Source organism: Nerophis lumbriciformis, linkage group LG17 (assembly GCF_033978685.3).
Source record: "Nerophis lumbriciformis linkage group LG17, RoL_Nlum_v2.1, whole genome shotgun sequence".
NCBI classification, from domain to species: Eukaryota; Metazoa; Chordata; class Actinopteri; order Syngnathiformes; family Syngnathidae; genus Nerophis; species Nerophis lumbriciformis.
This window is the reverse complement of record NC_084564.2, coordinates 4,392,229-4,410,160: the sequence shown is the minus strand read 5'-3', so window position 1 is coordinate 4,410,160 and position 17,932 is coordinate 4,392,229. Positions and strand designations below refer to the sequence as shown.

At 38.1% G+C, this 17,932-nt stretch overlaps 1 protein-coding gene across 1 annotated transcript in view; it reads right to left on the bottom strand.

Annotated features, from left to right (window-relative positions):
- The window catches only part of dlc (deltaC), a 97,319-nt gene extending 81,965 nt beyond the window's left edge, over positions 1–15,354 (bottom strand). Inside the window, exons 1-7 of the mRNA XM_061972242.1 lie at positions 15,149–15,354; positions 14,743–14,985; positions 7,626–7,686; positions 7,277–7,534; positions 1,210–1,401; positions 964–1,133; positions 675–891 (exon numbers count right to left, since the gene is read on the bottom strand). Coding sequence (XP_061828226.1) covers positions 675–891; positions 964–1,133; positions 1,210–1,401; positions 7,277–7,534; positions 7,626–7,686; positions 14,743–14,985; positions 15,149–15,211 — 1,204 coding nt within the window. The 5' untranslated portion in view covers positions 15,212–15,354. The remainder of the gene's footprint in view (positions 1–674; positions 892–963; positions 1,134–1,209; positions 1,402–7,276; positions 7,535–7,625; positions 7,687–14,742; positions 14,986–15,148) is intronic.
- Between the last annotated feature and the right edge of the window lie 2,578 nt (positions 15,355–17,932).

Sequence of the window (17,932 nt, the reverse complement as noted above, 5' to 3'; positions counted from 1 at the left end):
AGGCACAGAATATTTTTTACAATTGAACAAGGCAGTAGATTATACAAGCTTGGACAGAAAGTTAATAATGACACCAATTTTTTTTTTTTATGGAATTGTTTAGTACTGTTTTACCATTTGTTTACTGTAAAAAGTGTTTATACTTTCAATTAACAAATTGAAGTCTTGTGAAAGGTTGACAGGATAACTGGCATTAACTGTCAAAATAATTTCAAACTATTGAAGTTAGCTTGCAGAATAAACATGTCAATCAACCCATATGATTTTTGCTGTAATATTTTTGTTTTGAAAAGTCACTGTGACTGATAGAAAAGTGACATTTTAACCTGTCTGAATGCTAATAATCATTTTGCGTCGGGGGGCGAAGCCCTGAACCCTCCACCAGGACTTTGTCCTGGACCTACCGGGGCCTGCGGCCCTTGGACCCTGGCTACTAGGTTTTTCTGATTTCAAAAGTTGGCAGGTATGTATTAGGTATAGTTGTAAGTAAAAAAAAAAAGGTCAAAGACAAAGCTATTTGGTTTCTTGTGAGTATATACACTTCACTGCCGATGTGGGGGGGGCGCCACCTAAAATTTTGCCTAGGGCGCCAGTCAACAACACCCTATATCACATGCAGGGGGACGAACGCGCCGTAGCTTAGCTGGGCGCTAACAATGGCGACCGCTAGTTACCGTTAGCGCAGGGGTTGCTGCTGCACTTGTTGTTCTTCATCTCGCAGTTGGAGCCGGCGTACCCGAGCGGGCAGAGACAGCTGTAACCTCCGCCGGCGCTCTCCCTGCACGTGCCACCGTTAAAACACGGCTCGTCCACGCACAGCATGGCGCCGATCTCGCAGTCCTTGCCCCGGAAGCCTTGAGGACAGGCGCACGAGTAGCCGTCGACTAAATCCTGGAGGGCAGACCAGAAGGTTTCTGACACCGGCGAGGAAAAAACGGACGCCGGCAGGGGGCGCCGACTTACCCTGCAGCTGGCGCCGTTCCTGCAGGGGTTGCTGTCGCACTCGTTGGTTTGGACCTCGCAGTCCTTGCCCGTGAACCCGGGCTTGCACGTGCACGTGTAGCTGCCCTGGCCCGTGTTGGTGCACGCCGCCTCGTTCTGACACGGCTTGTGGTTGGTGCAGTAGTTGAGGTCTGGGCGTGGAGAAGAGAGGTCAGGGGACGGACGGGCGCCTTGAGGGAAAGGCCGCGACAAGGCGCGCAGACTCACCTTGGTCGCAGTACAGGCCTCCCCAGCCCTCCTTGCAGTTGCACTGCCACGGCTGCTGGCAGGTGCCGTGCAGGCATCCCGGGTGGCGGTCGCACTCGTCGCAGCGCTCGCCCTGCCAGCCCTGCCGGCACACGCACTCGCCGGGCACCTCGCAGTAGCCGTGCTCGCCGCTGCAACCCGCCGCGCACACAGCTGGTGGGAGTCAGGGAAGAGAGAACTTGAGTCCGCTTAGGAGCACACAACAAGCCCCTCCCTCTGGGGGCCTCACAAGCACGCGCACACACACACACACACACACACGCACACACACTGGTGCTTGTTAAGCAGCTGGCCCGCACAACAAAAGCGACACATGCCGTCTCTTTTCACGCAAGGCAGCGCTCATTAAGCTCCAGCGCGTGTCCCCGTTCAGGCGGGCCGGCTCGGGGGCAGCCCCTGTGCGGAGGGTGTATGTGTGGGGAGGCGAGGCGGAACAAAAGACAGCAACACACACCGAGTGAAGCAGCAGGCCGAGGGCCGCGTTGACGACTGCTGTAAGAAATGTCCACCTTGAAGGACAATTATGCTAATGCTAAGTCTGCTAAACTAATTCGCAGAACACATACCTAATAAATATATATTCGTTGTTTACTTTTTGCACAAATAGAAATACGATCCAATAACAATTTGGTTTGCTAAAAAATGAAAAATACATCAAAAAGGCAAAAACGTGAGGAGAAGATGTTCAATATTATATTAATAACACAAATAGTTGTCTTTACATGTACCTTGGTTTTAGTATGATTTGGTTTTAGGTGAATATTTTCATCCCACAAAATTGCCCCAGTTTTAGTACGTTGGTGCTTTAAAAAAAAAAATTGTTTTGCTTTTCGATTCAGTTTTTAAACAAACCTTTTGGAACAGATGAACACTTTATTACCTTTTTTAAGCCTATTATATCTATTTAAATATATGGAAAATACAAAAAATATTACCCTGCATCCTCTCATTTTTTTGTGGTCATCCAAGGAAAAAAAGTGTATTATTATTATTTGTTTTATTATTTTATTACTATTAATAATGGTAGTATCATTTCTTATATCTTTTTATTTCATATTATTAACTGTATTATTCTTTTTATTTTTTTTATTAATTGTGTTAATAAAAAATAATGTTTTATTATTTTGTATTAATATGAATTGTCATATTTGTTTTATTTTTGTATGTTTAATTATTACAATAATAACACAAATAGTTGTCTTTGCATATACCTTGGTTTTAGTATGATTTGGTTTTAGGTGAATATTTTCATCCCACAAAATTGCCCCAGTTTTAGTACGTTGGTGCTTTAAAAAAAAAAAAAAAAAAGTACAAGAGATAATAAATGTATTTCTGCACGTAAAACTAGACTTTGTCTCTACAAAATGTGCCCAGTGTTAATATTTGAATTCGTATTATTTCTTGGGGTGGAAAATTGTTTTGCTTTTCGATTCAGTTTTTAAACAAACCTGTTGGAACAGATGAACACTTTATTACCTTTTTTAAGCCTATTATATCCATTTAAATATATGGAAAATACAACAAATATTACCCAAATTTTTTTGTGGTCATCCAAGGAAAAAAGCGTATCATTTGTTGTTTTATTATTTTATTACTATTATTAATGGTAGTATAATTTCTTATATATTTTCATTTCATATTATTAATTGTATTATTATCTTTTTAATTATTAATTGTATTGTTATGTTTTATTATTTTGTATTAATATGAATTGTCATTATATTATTTGTTTGTTTTTTTGTATGTTCAATATTATAATAATAACACAAATAGTTGTCTTTACATGTACCTTGGTTTCAGTATGATTTGGTTTTAGGTGAATATTTTCATCCCACAAAATTACCCCAGTTTAGTGTGTTGGTGCTTTAAAAAAAAAAAAAAAAGTACAAGGGATAATAAATGTATTTCTGCACGTAAAACTAGACTTAGTCTCTACAAAATGTGCCCAGTGTTAATATTTAGTGTTGGTGACTTAGCCTTTGGATTCGTATTATTTCTTGTGGTGGAAAATTGTTTTGCTTTTCGATTCAGTTTTTAAACAAACCCTTTGGAACAGATGAACACTTTATTACCTTTTTAAGCCTATTATATCCATTTAATTATATGGAAAATACAACAAATATTACCCTAATTTTTTTGTGGTCATCCAAGGAAAAAAGTGTATTATTATTATTTGTTTTATTATTTTATTACTATTATTAATGGTAGTTTAATTTCTTATATATTTTCATTTCATATTATTAATTGTATTATTATTTTATTATTATTAATTGTAGTTATGTTTTATTATTTTGTATTAATATGAATTGTCATTATATTATTTGTTTTATTTTTTGTATGTTCAATATTATAATAATAACACAAATAGTTGTCTTAACATGTACCTTGGTTTCAGTATGATTTGGTTTTAGGTGAATATTTTCATCCCACAAAATTACCCCAGTTTAGTGTGTTGGTGCTTTTAAAAAAAAAAAAAAAAAAAAAAAAAAAGTACAAGAGATAATAAATGTATTTATGCACTAAAACTAGACTTAGTCTCTACAAAATGTGTCCAGTGTTAATATTTAATGTTGGTGACGCAGCCTTTGGATTCGTATTATTTCTTGGGGTGGAAAATTGTTTTGCTTTTCGATTCAGTTTTTAAACAAACCTTTTGGAACAGATGAACACTTTATTACCTTTTTAAGCCTATTTTATCTATTTAAATATATGGAAAATACAAAAAATATTACCCTGCATCCTCTCATTTTTTTGTGGTCATCCAAGGAAAAAAGTGTATTATTATTATTATTTGTTTTATTATTTTATTACTATTAATAATGGTAGTATAATTTATTTTCTTTTTTTTTTCATATTATTAATTGTATTATTCTTTTTATTTTTTTTATTAATTGTGTTAATAAAAAAATAATGTTTTATTATTTTGTATTAATATAAATCGTCATTATATTATTTGTTTTATTTTTGTATGTTCAATATTATAATAATAACACAAATAGTTGTCTTTGCATGTACCTTGGTTTTAGTATGATTTGGTTTTAGGCGAATATTTTCATCCCACAAAATTGACCCAGTTTTAGTACGTTGGTTCTTTAAAAAAATGAAAAATAAAAAATAAAAGTACAAGTGATAATAAATGTATTCCTGCACGTAAAACTAGACTTAGTCCCTACAAAATGTGCCCAGTGTTAATATTTAGTGTTGGTGACGCAGCCTTTGGATTCGTATTATTTCTTGGGGTGGAAAATTGTTTTGCTTTTCGATTCAGTTTTTAAACAAACCTTTTGGAACAGATGGGGCGGCATGGCGTAGTGGGTAGAGCAACCGTGCCAGAAACCTGAGGGTTGCAGGTTCGCTCCCCGCCTCTTACCATCCAAAAATCGCTGCCGTTGTGTCCTTGGGCGGGACACTTCACCCTTTGCCCCCGGTGCCACTCACACCGGTGAATTGAATGAAGAATGATAGGTGGTGGTCGGAGGGGCCGTTGGCGCAAATTGCAGCCATGCTTCCGTCAGTCTACCCCAGGGCAGCTGTGGCTATGAAAGTAGCTTACCACCACCAGGTGTGAATGAATGATGGGTTCTACATGTAAAGCGACTTTGGGTACCTAGAAAAGCGCTATATAAATCCCAGTTATTATTATTATTATTATTAGATGAACACTTTATTACCTTTTTTTAAGCCTATTTTATCTATTTAAATATATGGAAAATACAACAAATATTACCCTGCATCCTCTCATTTGTTTGTGATCATCCAGGGAAAAAAAGTGTATTATTTGTTTTATTATTTTTATTACTATTATTAATAGTAGTATCATTTCTTATATTTTTTTATTTCATATTATTAATTGTATTAATTTATTTTTTGTATTAATTGTGTTAATAAAAAATTATGTTTTATTATTTTGTATTAATATGAATCGTCAATATATTATTTGTTTTAGTTTTGTATGTACAATATTACAATAATAACACAAATAGTTGTCTTTGCATGTACCTTGGTTTTAGTATGATTTGGTTTAAGGTGAATATTTTCATCCCACAAAATTGCCCCAGTTTTAGTACATTGGTGCTTTAAAAAAATAAAAATAAAAGTACAAGTGATAATAAATGTATTCCTGCACGTAAAACTAGACTTAGTCTCTACAAAATGTGCCCAGTGTTAATATTTAATGTTGGTGACTTAGCCTTTGGATTCGTATTATTTCTTGGGGTGGAAAATTTGTTTTGCTTTTCGATTCAGTTTTTAAACAAACCTTTTGGAACAGATGAACACTTTATTACCTTTTTTAAGCCTATTTTATCTATTTAAATATATGGAAAATACAACAAACATTACCCTGCATCCTCTCATTTTTTTGTGGTCATCCAAGGAAAAAGGTGTATTATTATTATTTGTTTTATTATTGTGTTACTATTATTAATAGTAGTATCATTTCTTATATTTTTTTTATTTCATATTATTAATTGTATTTTATTTTTTGTATTAATTGTGTTAATAAAAAAATAATGTTTTATTATTTTGTATTAATATGAATTGTCATTATATTATTTGTTTTATTTTTGTATGTTAAATTATTACAATAATAACACAAATAGTTGTCTTTGCATATACCTTAGTTTTAGTATGATTTGGTTTTAGGCGAATATTTTCATCCCACAAAATTGCCCCAGTTTTAGTACGTTGGTGCTTTAAAAATAAAAATAAATTAAAGCTGCAAGCAGCATTGGTCGGGCCCGCGTATTTGGCAGGTGCTAGTCCTAAGTGTTCCAATACTTTTGTCTACTTTTAGTCTGAAGTGTCCCAATACTTTTGTCTAGTGTACCTACCTTGTCTGCATTGTGTGGGCACGTTGGTGCTTCCTGCTTTTAAGCAGCCATCTTAAAAAAACAGCAGCGCAGCAGCATCAGCGCAGCGGGTCTTTGAAGGGTCATAAAATCAAAACCGGAGCAGGTATTAAAAAGCTGTTCTGTTATTTTATACACAAGGGTTTAATCTCTCTCCTGTTTTAGTTTGAAGCCGAAACGACAAACGCGCTCAGAGGAGATAGTTTTTGAAGGAAGGTGACCGGTTTTTACAAAAAATTTGTTTTGAAGGGGGAATAGCAAACTTCCTGTTGATTTTTGCTGGGGGGTGTCAATTTATGAAATGTAGGTCTAAGTGAGACCTACGAAGAGGTTTTTGTTTCATGTCTCTCCGACCTTCCCAGTGGGAGTTACAGGCAGTTTTGTCATTTCTTTCTTCCGAGGAGCAGTTTTTTCTCCGTTTTATTAAAAAATTGCTCTAAAGCGCAATTTTTAAATTTGGGGTTAGTTTTTTTTTTTTATTAGATCGCAATTTCGGCCAGTCCTGATGTGTGCGTTCAGTTTGGTGAGTTTTGAAGCATGTTAAGGGGGTCAAATTACAGCTCAAAGAGGCAAAAGTGACCGTTTTTTTAGTACTTTTTTGTCTTGAAGGGGGAATTGCCAACTTCCTGTTGATTTTAGCCCGAGAATGTACTATTATGAAAGCTAGGTCTGAGTCAGACCTACATAGAGGTTTGTGTTTCATGTCTCTCCGACCTTCCTAGTGGGCGTTACAGGCAGTTTAGTTTTTTGTTTTTTTTTCCTAGGGGGCGCTAGAGCGCAATTTTTATTTTTGGGGTTTGGTTTTTTTATCAAAAGGCAATTTTCGCAGGTCCTGACGTGTGCGTCAAATATGGTGAGTTTTGAAGCATGTTAAGTGGGTCAAATTGCAGCCGGTATAATAATAATAATAAAACCTTACAAATTCAATAGGTCCTTATGTTCGGGAGTCCTTTTGCAATGGGCCATGCGGGCCCTAAAAAGTACAAGTGATAATAAAAGTATTTCTGCAGTAAAACTAGACTTAGTCTCTACAAAATGTGTTCAGTGTTGATGTTTAGAGTTGACGACTGCTTGACTTAATTTCATGGACGCTGGACAAAAACACCTCCACCCCCACCCTGAAGGAACGTTACCCGCAAAAACGGAGGGAAGGCCGGCGTGTTTGGGCGCAGACTCACGGTCAGAGCAGTAGTCGCCCGTCCAGCCCACGTGGCATTGGCGTCGGCCATCTTGGTCGCAGGTGAAGTGTCCGAAGGTGTCGTTGCGAGGTCGGCAGTAGGCGGAGCATGCGTTGCCATGGTAATGGTCGTTGCACACCACGTGGTACGAGTAGCGCAGTTCGCCCTGGTCGTCAAAGTGCACGTCCTGCGACCACTCCGCGCCCACCGCCAGCTTGCGGCGCGTCGCCAGGCGGCTGATGAGGTTGTTTGGCTTCTCTGGGAAGGACATGCGCAGTTAGCCCTGAGCTCACATAATAGAGCAGGTGGCGCCACCTGGTGGTGACTATGAGCATTGCCGCAATCTTACCTGTTGAGTCGGGTGCGGAAGACTCAGCATTCCAGGCCTCGATGATCAGAGAGAATGTTCCCTGGGGGGTACGGACAGGTTAGTGAGTGGTTTTTTGGGAGAGGTGTCACCTACCAGCCACTTGAAGTGCCCAAAATATGACACTGGTGTATACCTATACAATTTGCTCAAACACCTAGCCTACCAGCGTTAGCATGCTAACAGGTAACATTCGTCGAGTATCAACATTTTTGACGCTGAGGCGTATACCTGCTAAATTAGCTATCAAAAAGCTAGAATGCTAATGTTAGCATGCTAAAATAGTACCAAAATATATTACTCTGCGACGTATACCTGAAAATTGCTTTAAAAATGCAAGCACGCTAACGCTAGCATACGCCAAGTACCATAATATGACACTGGTGTATACTTACACAAATTTGCTAGAAAAAATAGCATGCTAACAGGTAGCATTTGTCAAGTAAAAAAATATTTTACACTAAGGTGTATACCTGCAAATTTGCCCCCAAAAAAGCCAGTATGCTAATGTTAGCATGCTAACAGGTAAAATTCGTCGAGTATCAACATTTTTGACGCTGAGGCGTATACCATGCTAATGTTAGCATGCTAAAATACTAACCGCGGCAAGTACCAAAATATATTACTCTGCAACGTATACTTGAAAAGTGCTTTAAAAATGCAAGCACGCTAATGCTAGCATACGCCAAGTACCAAAATATGACGCAAATTTGCTAGAAAAGATAGCATGCTAACAGGTAGCATTTGTCAAGTAAAAAAATATTTTACACTAAGGTGTATACCTGCAATTTTCCCCCCAAAAAGCCAGTATGCTAATGTTAGCATGCTAAAATACTAACTGGGGCGTACGGACAGGTCAGTGAGTGTGTTTTTTTTTTTTTGGAGGGGTGGGTCATCTACCAGCCACTTGAAGTAGCCAAAATATGACACTGGTGTATACCTATACAATTTGCTCAAACACCTAGCCTACCAGCGTTAGCATGCTAACAGGTAAAATTTGTCGAGTATCAACATTTTTGAGGCTGAGGCGTATACCTGCTAAATTAGCTATCAAAAAGCTAGCATGCTAATGTTAGCATGCTAAAATACTAACCGCGGCAAGTACCAAAATATATTACTCTGCGACGTATACCTGGAAATTATTTAAAAAATGCAAGCACGTTAACGCTAGCATACGCCAAGTACCAAAATACTGGTCTATACTTACACACATTTGCTAGAAAAGACAGCATGCTAACAGGTAGCATTTGTGAAGTAAAAAAATATTTTACACTAAGGTGTATACCTGCAAATTTGCCCCCCCCCCCCAAAAAAAGCCAGTATGCTAACAGATAATATTCGTCGAGTATCAACATTTTTGACGCTGAGGCATATACCTGCTAAAATTAGCTAACCAAAAGCTAGCATGCTAATGTTAGCATGCTAAAAATACTAACTTCGGCAAGTACCAACATATATTACTCTGCGACGTATACCTGAAAATTGCTAACGCTAGCATATGCCAAGTACCAAAATATGACACTGGTGTATACTTACACAAATTTGCTAGAAAAGATAGCATGCAAACAGGTAGCATTTGTCAAGTAAAAAAATATTTTACACTAAGGTGTATACCTGCAAATTTGCCAAAAAAAAAAAAAAAGCCAGTATTCTAATGTTAGCATGCTAATGTTAGCATGCTAACATTAGCATGCTAACAGGTAAAAGTATCAACATTTTTGACGCTGAGGCGTATACCTGCTAAATTAGCTATCAAAAAGCTAGAATGCTAATGTTAGCATGCTAAAATAGTCCATCCATCCATTTTCTACCGCTTATTCCCTTTGGGGTCGTACCAAAATATATTACTCTGCGACATATACCTGAAAATTGCTTTGAAAATGCAAGCACGCTAACGCTAGCATACGCCAAGTACCAAAATATGACACTGGTGTATATTTACACAAATTTGCTAGAAACGATAGCATGCTAACAAGTAGCATTTGTCAAGTAAAAAAATATTTTACACTAAGGTGTATACCTGCAAATTTGCCCCCCAAAAAGCCAGTATGCTAATGTTAGCATGCTAACAGGTAAAATTCGTCGAGTATCAACATTTTTGACGCTGAAACGTATACCTGCTAAATTAGCTATCAGCTAATGTTAGCATGCTAAAATACTAACTGCGGCAAGTACCAAAATATATTACTCTGCGACGTATACCTGAAAAGTGCTTTAAAAAATGCAAGCACGCTAACGCTAGCATATGCCAAGTACCAAAATATGACACTGGTGTATACTTACACAAATTTACTAGAAAAGATAGCATGCAAACAGGTAGCATTTGTCAAGTAAAAAAATATTTTACACTAAGGTGTATACCTGCAAATTTTCCCCCAAAAAAGCTAGTATCCTAATGTTAGCATGCTAACATTAGCATGCTAACAGGTAAAAGTATCAACATTTTTTACGCTGAGGCGTATACCTGCTAAATTAGCTATCAAAAAGCTAGAATGCTAATGTTAGCATGCTAAAATAGTACCAAAATATATTACTCTGCGACATATACCTGAAAATTATTTTAAAAATGCAATCACGCTAACGCTAGCATACGCCAAGTACCAAAATATGACACTGGTGTATACTTACACAAATTTGCTAGAAAAGATAGCATGCTAACAGGTAGCATTTGTCAAGTAAAAAAATATTTTACACTAAGGTGTATACCTGCAAATTTGCCAAAAAAAAAAAAAGCCAGTATGCTAATGTTAGCATGCTAACATTAGCATGCTAACAGGTAAAAGTATCAACATTTTTGACGCTGAGGCGTATACCTGCTAAATTAGCTATCAAAAAGCTAGAATGATAATGTTAGCATGCTAAAATAGTACCAAAATATATTACTCTGCGACATATACCTGAAAATTATTTTAAAAATGCAATCACGCTAACGCTAGCATACGCCAAGTACCAAAATATGACACTGGTGTATACTTACACACATTTGCTAGAAAAGATAGCATGCTAACAGGTAGCATTTGTCAAGTAAAAAAATATTTTACACTAAAGTGTATACCTGCAAATTTGCCCCCAAAAAAGCCAGTATGCTAACAGGTAAAATTCGTCGAGTGTCAACATTTTTGACGCTGAAACATATACCTGCTAAATTAGCTAACAAAAGCTAGCATGCTAATGTTAGCATGCTAAAATACTAACCGCGGCAAGTACCAAAATATATTACTCTGCGACGTATACCTGAAAAGTGCTTTAAAAAATGCAAGCACGCTAACGCTAGCATACGCCAAGTACCAAAATATGACACTGGTGTATACTTACACACATTTGCTAGAAAAGACAGCATGCTAACAGGTAGCATTTGTCAAGTAAAAAAATATTTTACACTAAAGTGTATACCTGCAAATTTGCCAAAAAAAAAGCCAGTATTCTAATGTTAGCATGCTAATGTTAGCATGCTAACATTAGCATGCTAACAGGTAAAAGTATCAACATTTTTGACGCTGAGGCGTATACCTGCTAAATTAGCTATCAAAAAGCTAGAATGCTAATGTTAGCATGCTAAAATAGTACCAAAATATATTACTCTGCGACATATACCTGAAATAAAAAAAAAAAAAATGCAAGCACGCTAACGCTAGCATACGCCAAGTACCAAAATATGACACTGGTGTATACTTACACACATTTGCTAGAAAAGATAGCATGCTAACAGGTAGCATTTGTCAAGTAAAAAAATATTTGACACTAAAGTGTATACCTGCAAATTTGCCACAAAAAAAAGGCCAGTATGCTAATGTTAGCATGCTAATATTAGCATGCTAACAGGTAAAAGTATCAACATTTTTGACGCTGAGGCGTATACCTGCTAAATTAGCTATCAAAAAGCTAGAATGCTCATGTTAGCATGCTAAAATAGTACCAAAATATATTACTCTGCGACATATACCTGAAAATTATTTTAAAAATGCAATCACGCTAACGCTAGCATACGCCAAGTACCAAAATATGACACTGGTGTATACTTACACAAATTTGCTAGAAAAGATATCATGCTAACAGGTAGCATTTGTCAAGTAAAAAAATATTTTACACTAAGGTGTATACCTGCAAATTTGCCACAAAAAAAAAGAAGCCAGTATGCTAATGTTAGCATGCTAATGTTAGCATGCTAACATTAGCATGCTAACAGGTAAAAGTATCAACATTTTTGACGCTGAGGCGTATACCTGCTAAATTAGCTATCAAAAAGCTAGAATGCTAATGTTAGCATGCTAAAATAGTACCAAAATATATTACCCTGCGACATATACCTGAAATAAAAAAAAAAAAAATGCAAGCACGCTAACGCTAGCATACGCCAAGTACCAAAATATGACACTGGTGTATACTTACACACATTTGCTAGAAAAGATAGCATGCTAACAGGTAGCATTTTTCAAGTAAAAAAATATTTTACACTAAGGTGTATACCTGCAAATTTGCCAAAAAAAAAAAAGCCAGCCACCTGTTAGCATGCTAATGTTAGCATGCTAACATTAGCATGCTAACAGGTAAAAGTATCAATATTTTTGACGCTCAGGCGTATACCTGCTAAATTAGCTATCAAAAAGCTAGAATGCTAATGTTAGCATGCTAAAATAGTACCAAAATATATTATTCTGCGACATATATCTGAAAATTATTTTTAAAAATGCAAGCACGCTAACACTAGCATACGCCAAGTACCAAAATATGACACTGGTGTATACTTACACAAATTTGCTAGAAAAGATAGCATGCTAACAGGTAGCATTTGTCAAGTAAAAAAATATTTTACACTAAGGTGTATACCTGCTAATTTGCCCCCCCCCCCCCAAAAAAAAGCCAGCATGCTAACATTAGCATGCTAACAGGTAAAAGTATCAACATTTTTTACGCTGAGGCGTATACCTGCTAAATTAGCTATCAAAAAGCTAGAATGCTAATGTTAGCATGCTAAAATAGTACGAAAATATATTACTCTGCGACATATACCTGAAATAAAAAAAAATAAAAATGCAAGCACGCTAACGCTAGCATACGCCAAGTACCAAAATAAGACACTGGTGTATACCTACGTGCTAGAAAAGATAGCATGCTAACTCGCGATATGACAAGTGATATAATCCATGTAAACACTGCATGTACAGTCATTGAGAGCGTACAAAAATAATAATGAGATGACACAATAGTGATGTCATTTTCATAGTTTGTCCCTGATAAAGTTGACAAAACAATATGCAATTAGCGTTAGCATGCTAACGGGTAGCATTTGCTAAGTAAAAAAATTATTTTACACTAAGGTGTATACCTGCAAATTTGCCACAAAAAAAGCCAATATACTAATGTTAGCATGCTAACAGGTAAAAATATCAACATTTTTGACGCTGAGGCGTATACTTGCTAAATTAGCTATCAAAAAGCTAGAATGCTAATGTTAGCATGCTAAAATAGTACCAAAATATATTACTCTGCGACATATACCTGAAATAAAAATAAAAAATGCAAGCACGCTAACGCTAGCATACGCCAAGTACCAAAATATGACACTGGTGTATACTTACACAAATTTGCTAGAAAAGATAGCATGCTAACAGGTAGCATTTGTCAAGTAAAAAAATATTTTACACTAAGGTGTATACCTGCTAATTTGCCCCCCCCCCCCCCAAAAAAAAGCCAGCATGCTAACATTAGCATGCTAACAGGTAAAAGTATCAACATTTTTTACGCTGAGGCGTATACCTGCTAAATTAGCTATCAAAAAGCTAGAATGCTAATGTTAGCATGCTAAAATAGTACGAAAATATATTACTCTGCGACATATACCTGAAATAAAAAAAAATAAAAATGCAAGCACGCTAACGCTAGCATACGCCAAGTACCAAAATAAGACACTGGTGTATACCTACGTGCTAGAAAAGATAGCATGCTAACTCGCGATATGACAAGTGATATAATCCATGTAAACACTGCATGTACAGTCATTGAGAGCGTACAAAAATAATAATGAGATGACACAATAGTGATGTCATTTTCATAGTTTGTCCCTGATAAAGTTGACAAAACAATATGCAATTAGCGTTAGCATGCTAACGGGTAGCATTTGCTAAGTAAAAAAATTATTTTACACTAAGGTGTATACCTGCAAATTTGCCACAAAAAAAGCCAATATACTAATGTTAGCATGCTAACAGGTAAAAGTATCAACATTTTTGACGCTGAGGCGTATACTTGCTAAATTAGCTATCAAAAAGCTAGAATGCTAATGTTAGCATGCTAAAATAGTACCAAAATATATTACTCTGCGACATATACCTGAAATAAAAATAAAAAATGCAAGCACGCTAACGCTAGCATACGCCAAGTACCAAAATATGACACTGGTGTATACTTACACAAATTTGCTAGAAAAGATAGCATGCTAACAGGTAGCATTTGTCAAGTAAAAAAATATTTTACACTAAGGTCAAATTTGCCAAAAAAAAAAAAAAAAGCCAGTATACTAATGTTAGCAGCAGTATACTAATGTTAGCATGCTAATGTTAGCATGCTAACATTAGCTTAATTTAGCATGCTAACAGGTAAAAGTATCAACATTTTTGACGCTGAGGCGTATACCTGCTAAATTAGCTATCAAAAAGCTAGAATGCTCATGTTAGCATGCTAAAATAATAGGAAAATATATTACTCTGCGACATATACTTGAAAAAAAAAAAAAATGCAAGCACGCTAACGCTAGCATACGCCAAGTACCAAAATATGAAACTGGTGTATACTTACGTGCTAGAAAAAAAAGATAGCATGCTAACTCGCGATATGACAAGTGATATAATCCATGTAAACACTGAGAGCGTACAAAAATAATAATAAGATGACACAATGGTGATGTCATTTTCATAGTTTATCCCTGATAAAGTTGACAAAACAATATGCAATTAGCGTTAGCATTTGCTAAGTAAAAAAATATTTTACACTAAGGTGTATACCTGCAAATTTGCCAAAAAAAAAAAGCCAGTATGCTAATGTTAGCATGCTAAAATACTAACTGGGGGGTACGGGGGGGGGGGGGTCTGTGGTCACCTACCGGCCACTTGAAGGGGAAGGGCACCCTGATGGGCGCGCTCCCGCTGATGGACTCGGCGTCCGCGCCGAAGATCTCGGTGAGCGCGGTCCCGTACGTGCACGGAGGCTCCGGGCTGATGACGTCCTGGGAGTGCTTGAGGCACACCCGGAAAAAGACGTGACAGTCCCGGGAGGGCTGGCGGCACACGGCCCGGTGGCTGGTGAACGCGTCGATCTTCAGCTCGAACACGCCGGAGGACATCGCCTGTTGGGGGGGGAGAGAGGAAGGGCACACACGGTTGACGTGAAACGGACCTCGCAGCATCGTCCGGTAAAAAAAACAAAAAAACAAAACCGTCGCCCGGTTACGGTCGGAAGAGAAAGAGGTCAAAGGAGCCGCCGCGCGTAAAAGCGCACGGAGGACTCACCGTGCGCGTCGCGAGCAGCAGCAGCAGCAGCAGCAGACACGGCAGCGGGCAGCAGCGCGTCATGGCGGGTCCGCCTCGGAGGAGATGACGGACGGGGAGCGAAAGTCCGAACGGAGGACGTGAAAGAGTCAAGTGGCGTGCATGCGCGCTCCCGACGGGAGAGAGAGTTGTTTGCGCGGGGAGAGCAAAGATCGTGTCAGCGAGGTTTGAACTGTGGACTGAAAGGAGCGCGCACTGGCGCGCTTTTATAGCGGGGAGGGAGCGGGGGGGTGACGAGGGGGCGGGAGGCGGCACACTGGAAGAAATGTCCACCTTGAAGGACAATTATGCTAATGCTAACTCTGCTCAACTCATTCACAGAACCCAGACCTAATAAATATATATTCCTTTTTCTACTCTTTGCAAAAAATTGCCCCAGTTTTAGTGTGTTATAAAAAAACAGGTACAAGAGTGTATTTCTGCACGTAAAAGTAGACTTAGTCCCTCCAAAATGTGTCCAGTGTTAATATTTAGATTCCTTTTATTTCTTGTGGTTTTTAAACAAACCTTTCTGAACAGATGAACAACTTTTTTTTAAGCCTATATTATGATCAATTTAAATAAATGAAAAAACAACAAATATTACGTGGCCCTCCATGAAAAAAAGTGTATTTATATTATTATTTGTTTTATTATTGTCTTACTATTATTAATTGTAGTACCATTTCTTATATACATTTTTTATTTAATATTATCAATTGTATTGTATTTTGTATTAATATTAATTGTCATTATATTATTTGATTTCTTTATTTATTATTAATATTTTTTGATTATTACTTGTGTATTATTTTATTTGATATTAATTGTAATTATACTATTTGTTTTATTATTTTTGTAATATTATCATTCATTTTAATTATATTATTATTCTGCGATGAGGTGGCGGCTTGTCCAGGGTGTAGACCGCCTTCCACCCGATTGTAGCTGAGATAGGCTCCAGCGACCCCCCCGCCACCCCAAAAGGGAATAAGCGGTAGAAAATGGATGGATGAATGGATTATCAATTGTATTGTATTTTGTATTAATATTAATTCTCATTATATTATTTGATTTCTTTATTTATTATTAATATTTTTTTATTATTACTTGTGTAATATTTTTATTGATATTAATTGTAATTATACTATTTGTTGTATTATTTTTGTAATATTATAATTAATTTTAATTATATTATTATTCTGCGATGAGGTGGCGACTTGTCCAGGGTGTAGACCGCCTTCCACCCGATTGTAGATTGCAGCCCAAAAGAGACAAGCGGTAGAAAATGGATGGATAGATATATTATTATTTTCTATTACTATTATTAAGTGTATTGTTATTTTCAGTATTATTAATTGTAATTCCCCGCGACCCCGAAGGGAATAAGCGGTAGAAAATGGGTTAGTTGTAATTATAATATTTGTTTTATTATTCTATTAATATTACTTGTAAATATATTATTTGTTTGATTATTTTCTATTAATATTATTAATTGTATTGTTATGGTCACAAGATGAAATGTGACACCCATTTAAATGTATGTAAGGACATTTCCTAAAGTGTGCTCGTGCGTGTGCGTGTGTGATGGTGGGGAGTGTGTGTGTGTGTGTGTGTGGGGGGGGGGGGGTCCTGCTTTGATTCGCTTTCACCATACACACACACACACACACACACACACATTATATAGCTGCATTGGAACAAACTGCCAGGCGACATAGGACCAAATGCTCCTTTTGCTGCCCCCCGCCCACACCCACGAAAACACACACACACACACACACACACACACACACACACACACACACACACACACACACACACACACACACACACACACACACACACACACACACACACACACGCACACACACACACAGTGTGAGTGAAGCATCAGTCTATGATAAGGTAACATGATGATTGGCAGCATTTAAAGTGCATTGCTGGTGACGTCACAACACGCACATGACGTCAGCAGATGTTGAAAAAAAAAATAAATAAAAATAAAAGTTATCCTGTCTTTTTGGCGCCGAAACCAGCCACGCCCCCAATTGTTATTCTTAACGAGGCCAGCGCGTGCCTCCTCCTTGGGACCCCCCCCTCCTCCCACCCCACGCGACACAAGGCACGCTTCTTCCGCGCGCGCGCGTGTGCGTGCGCGTACCACCACAACAACATTACAGACAGATCGCGATCGATCGAGCGGAAAGCACTTTTAGAGCCTCGAGGAGTCCGCGCACGTATTGATCGCGCGCCATCTGCCCGCATTGATCGCGCCACCCGAAGCCCCACGCCCGGAGACGCGCGCGCGCCACGCGCCCTCACCTCATCTGCACGCGCAAGACATCACACGTGCCCAAACGGCGTTGAGCTTTTGTGGAGGCGCGAAAGGGGCGCCGCGTGCCGCTCCGAGGTGTCGGGAGTGGGGCGCGGCAATAAGCAAGAGCGCGCGTGGGAAAGTCTGCCAGGGTGTGAGAGTCATAAACGTGAGAGGCGCGAGGATTCGCACCTGCGCACAGACGAGCAAACGGCTCATGGCTCTCTCGTATCACGTCTAAGCCCCGCCCCCCTGCGTGTGCCTCCGACTCTGCCTTAACTTACCTTAACTTAACTTACCTTCTTTCCTTTTCTTATTGCGGCTTCTGTCACAAAGTTCATACTCTATTTCCTTCAATTGCACCGGGTATATAGCATACCCAGGGCCGGCCCGTGGCATAGGCCGTATAGGCAAATGCTAAGGGCGCCGTCCATCAGGGGGCGCCACGC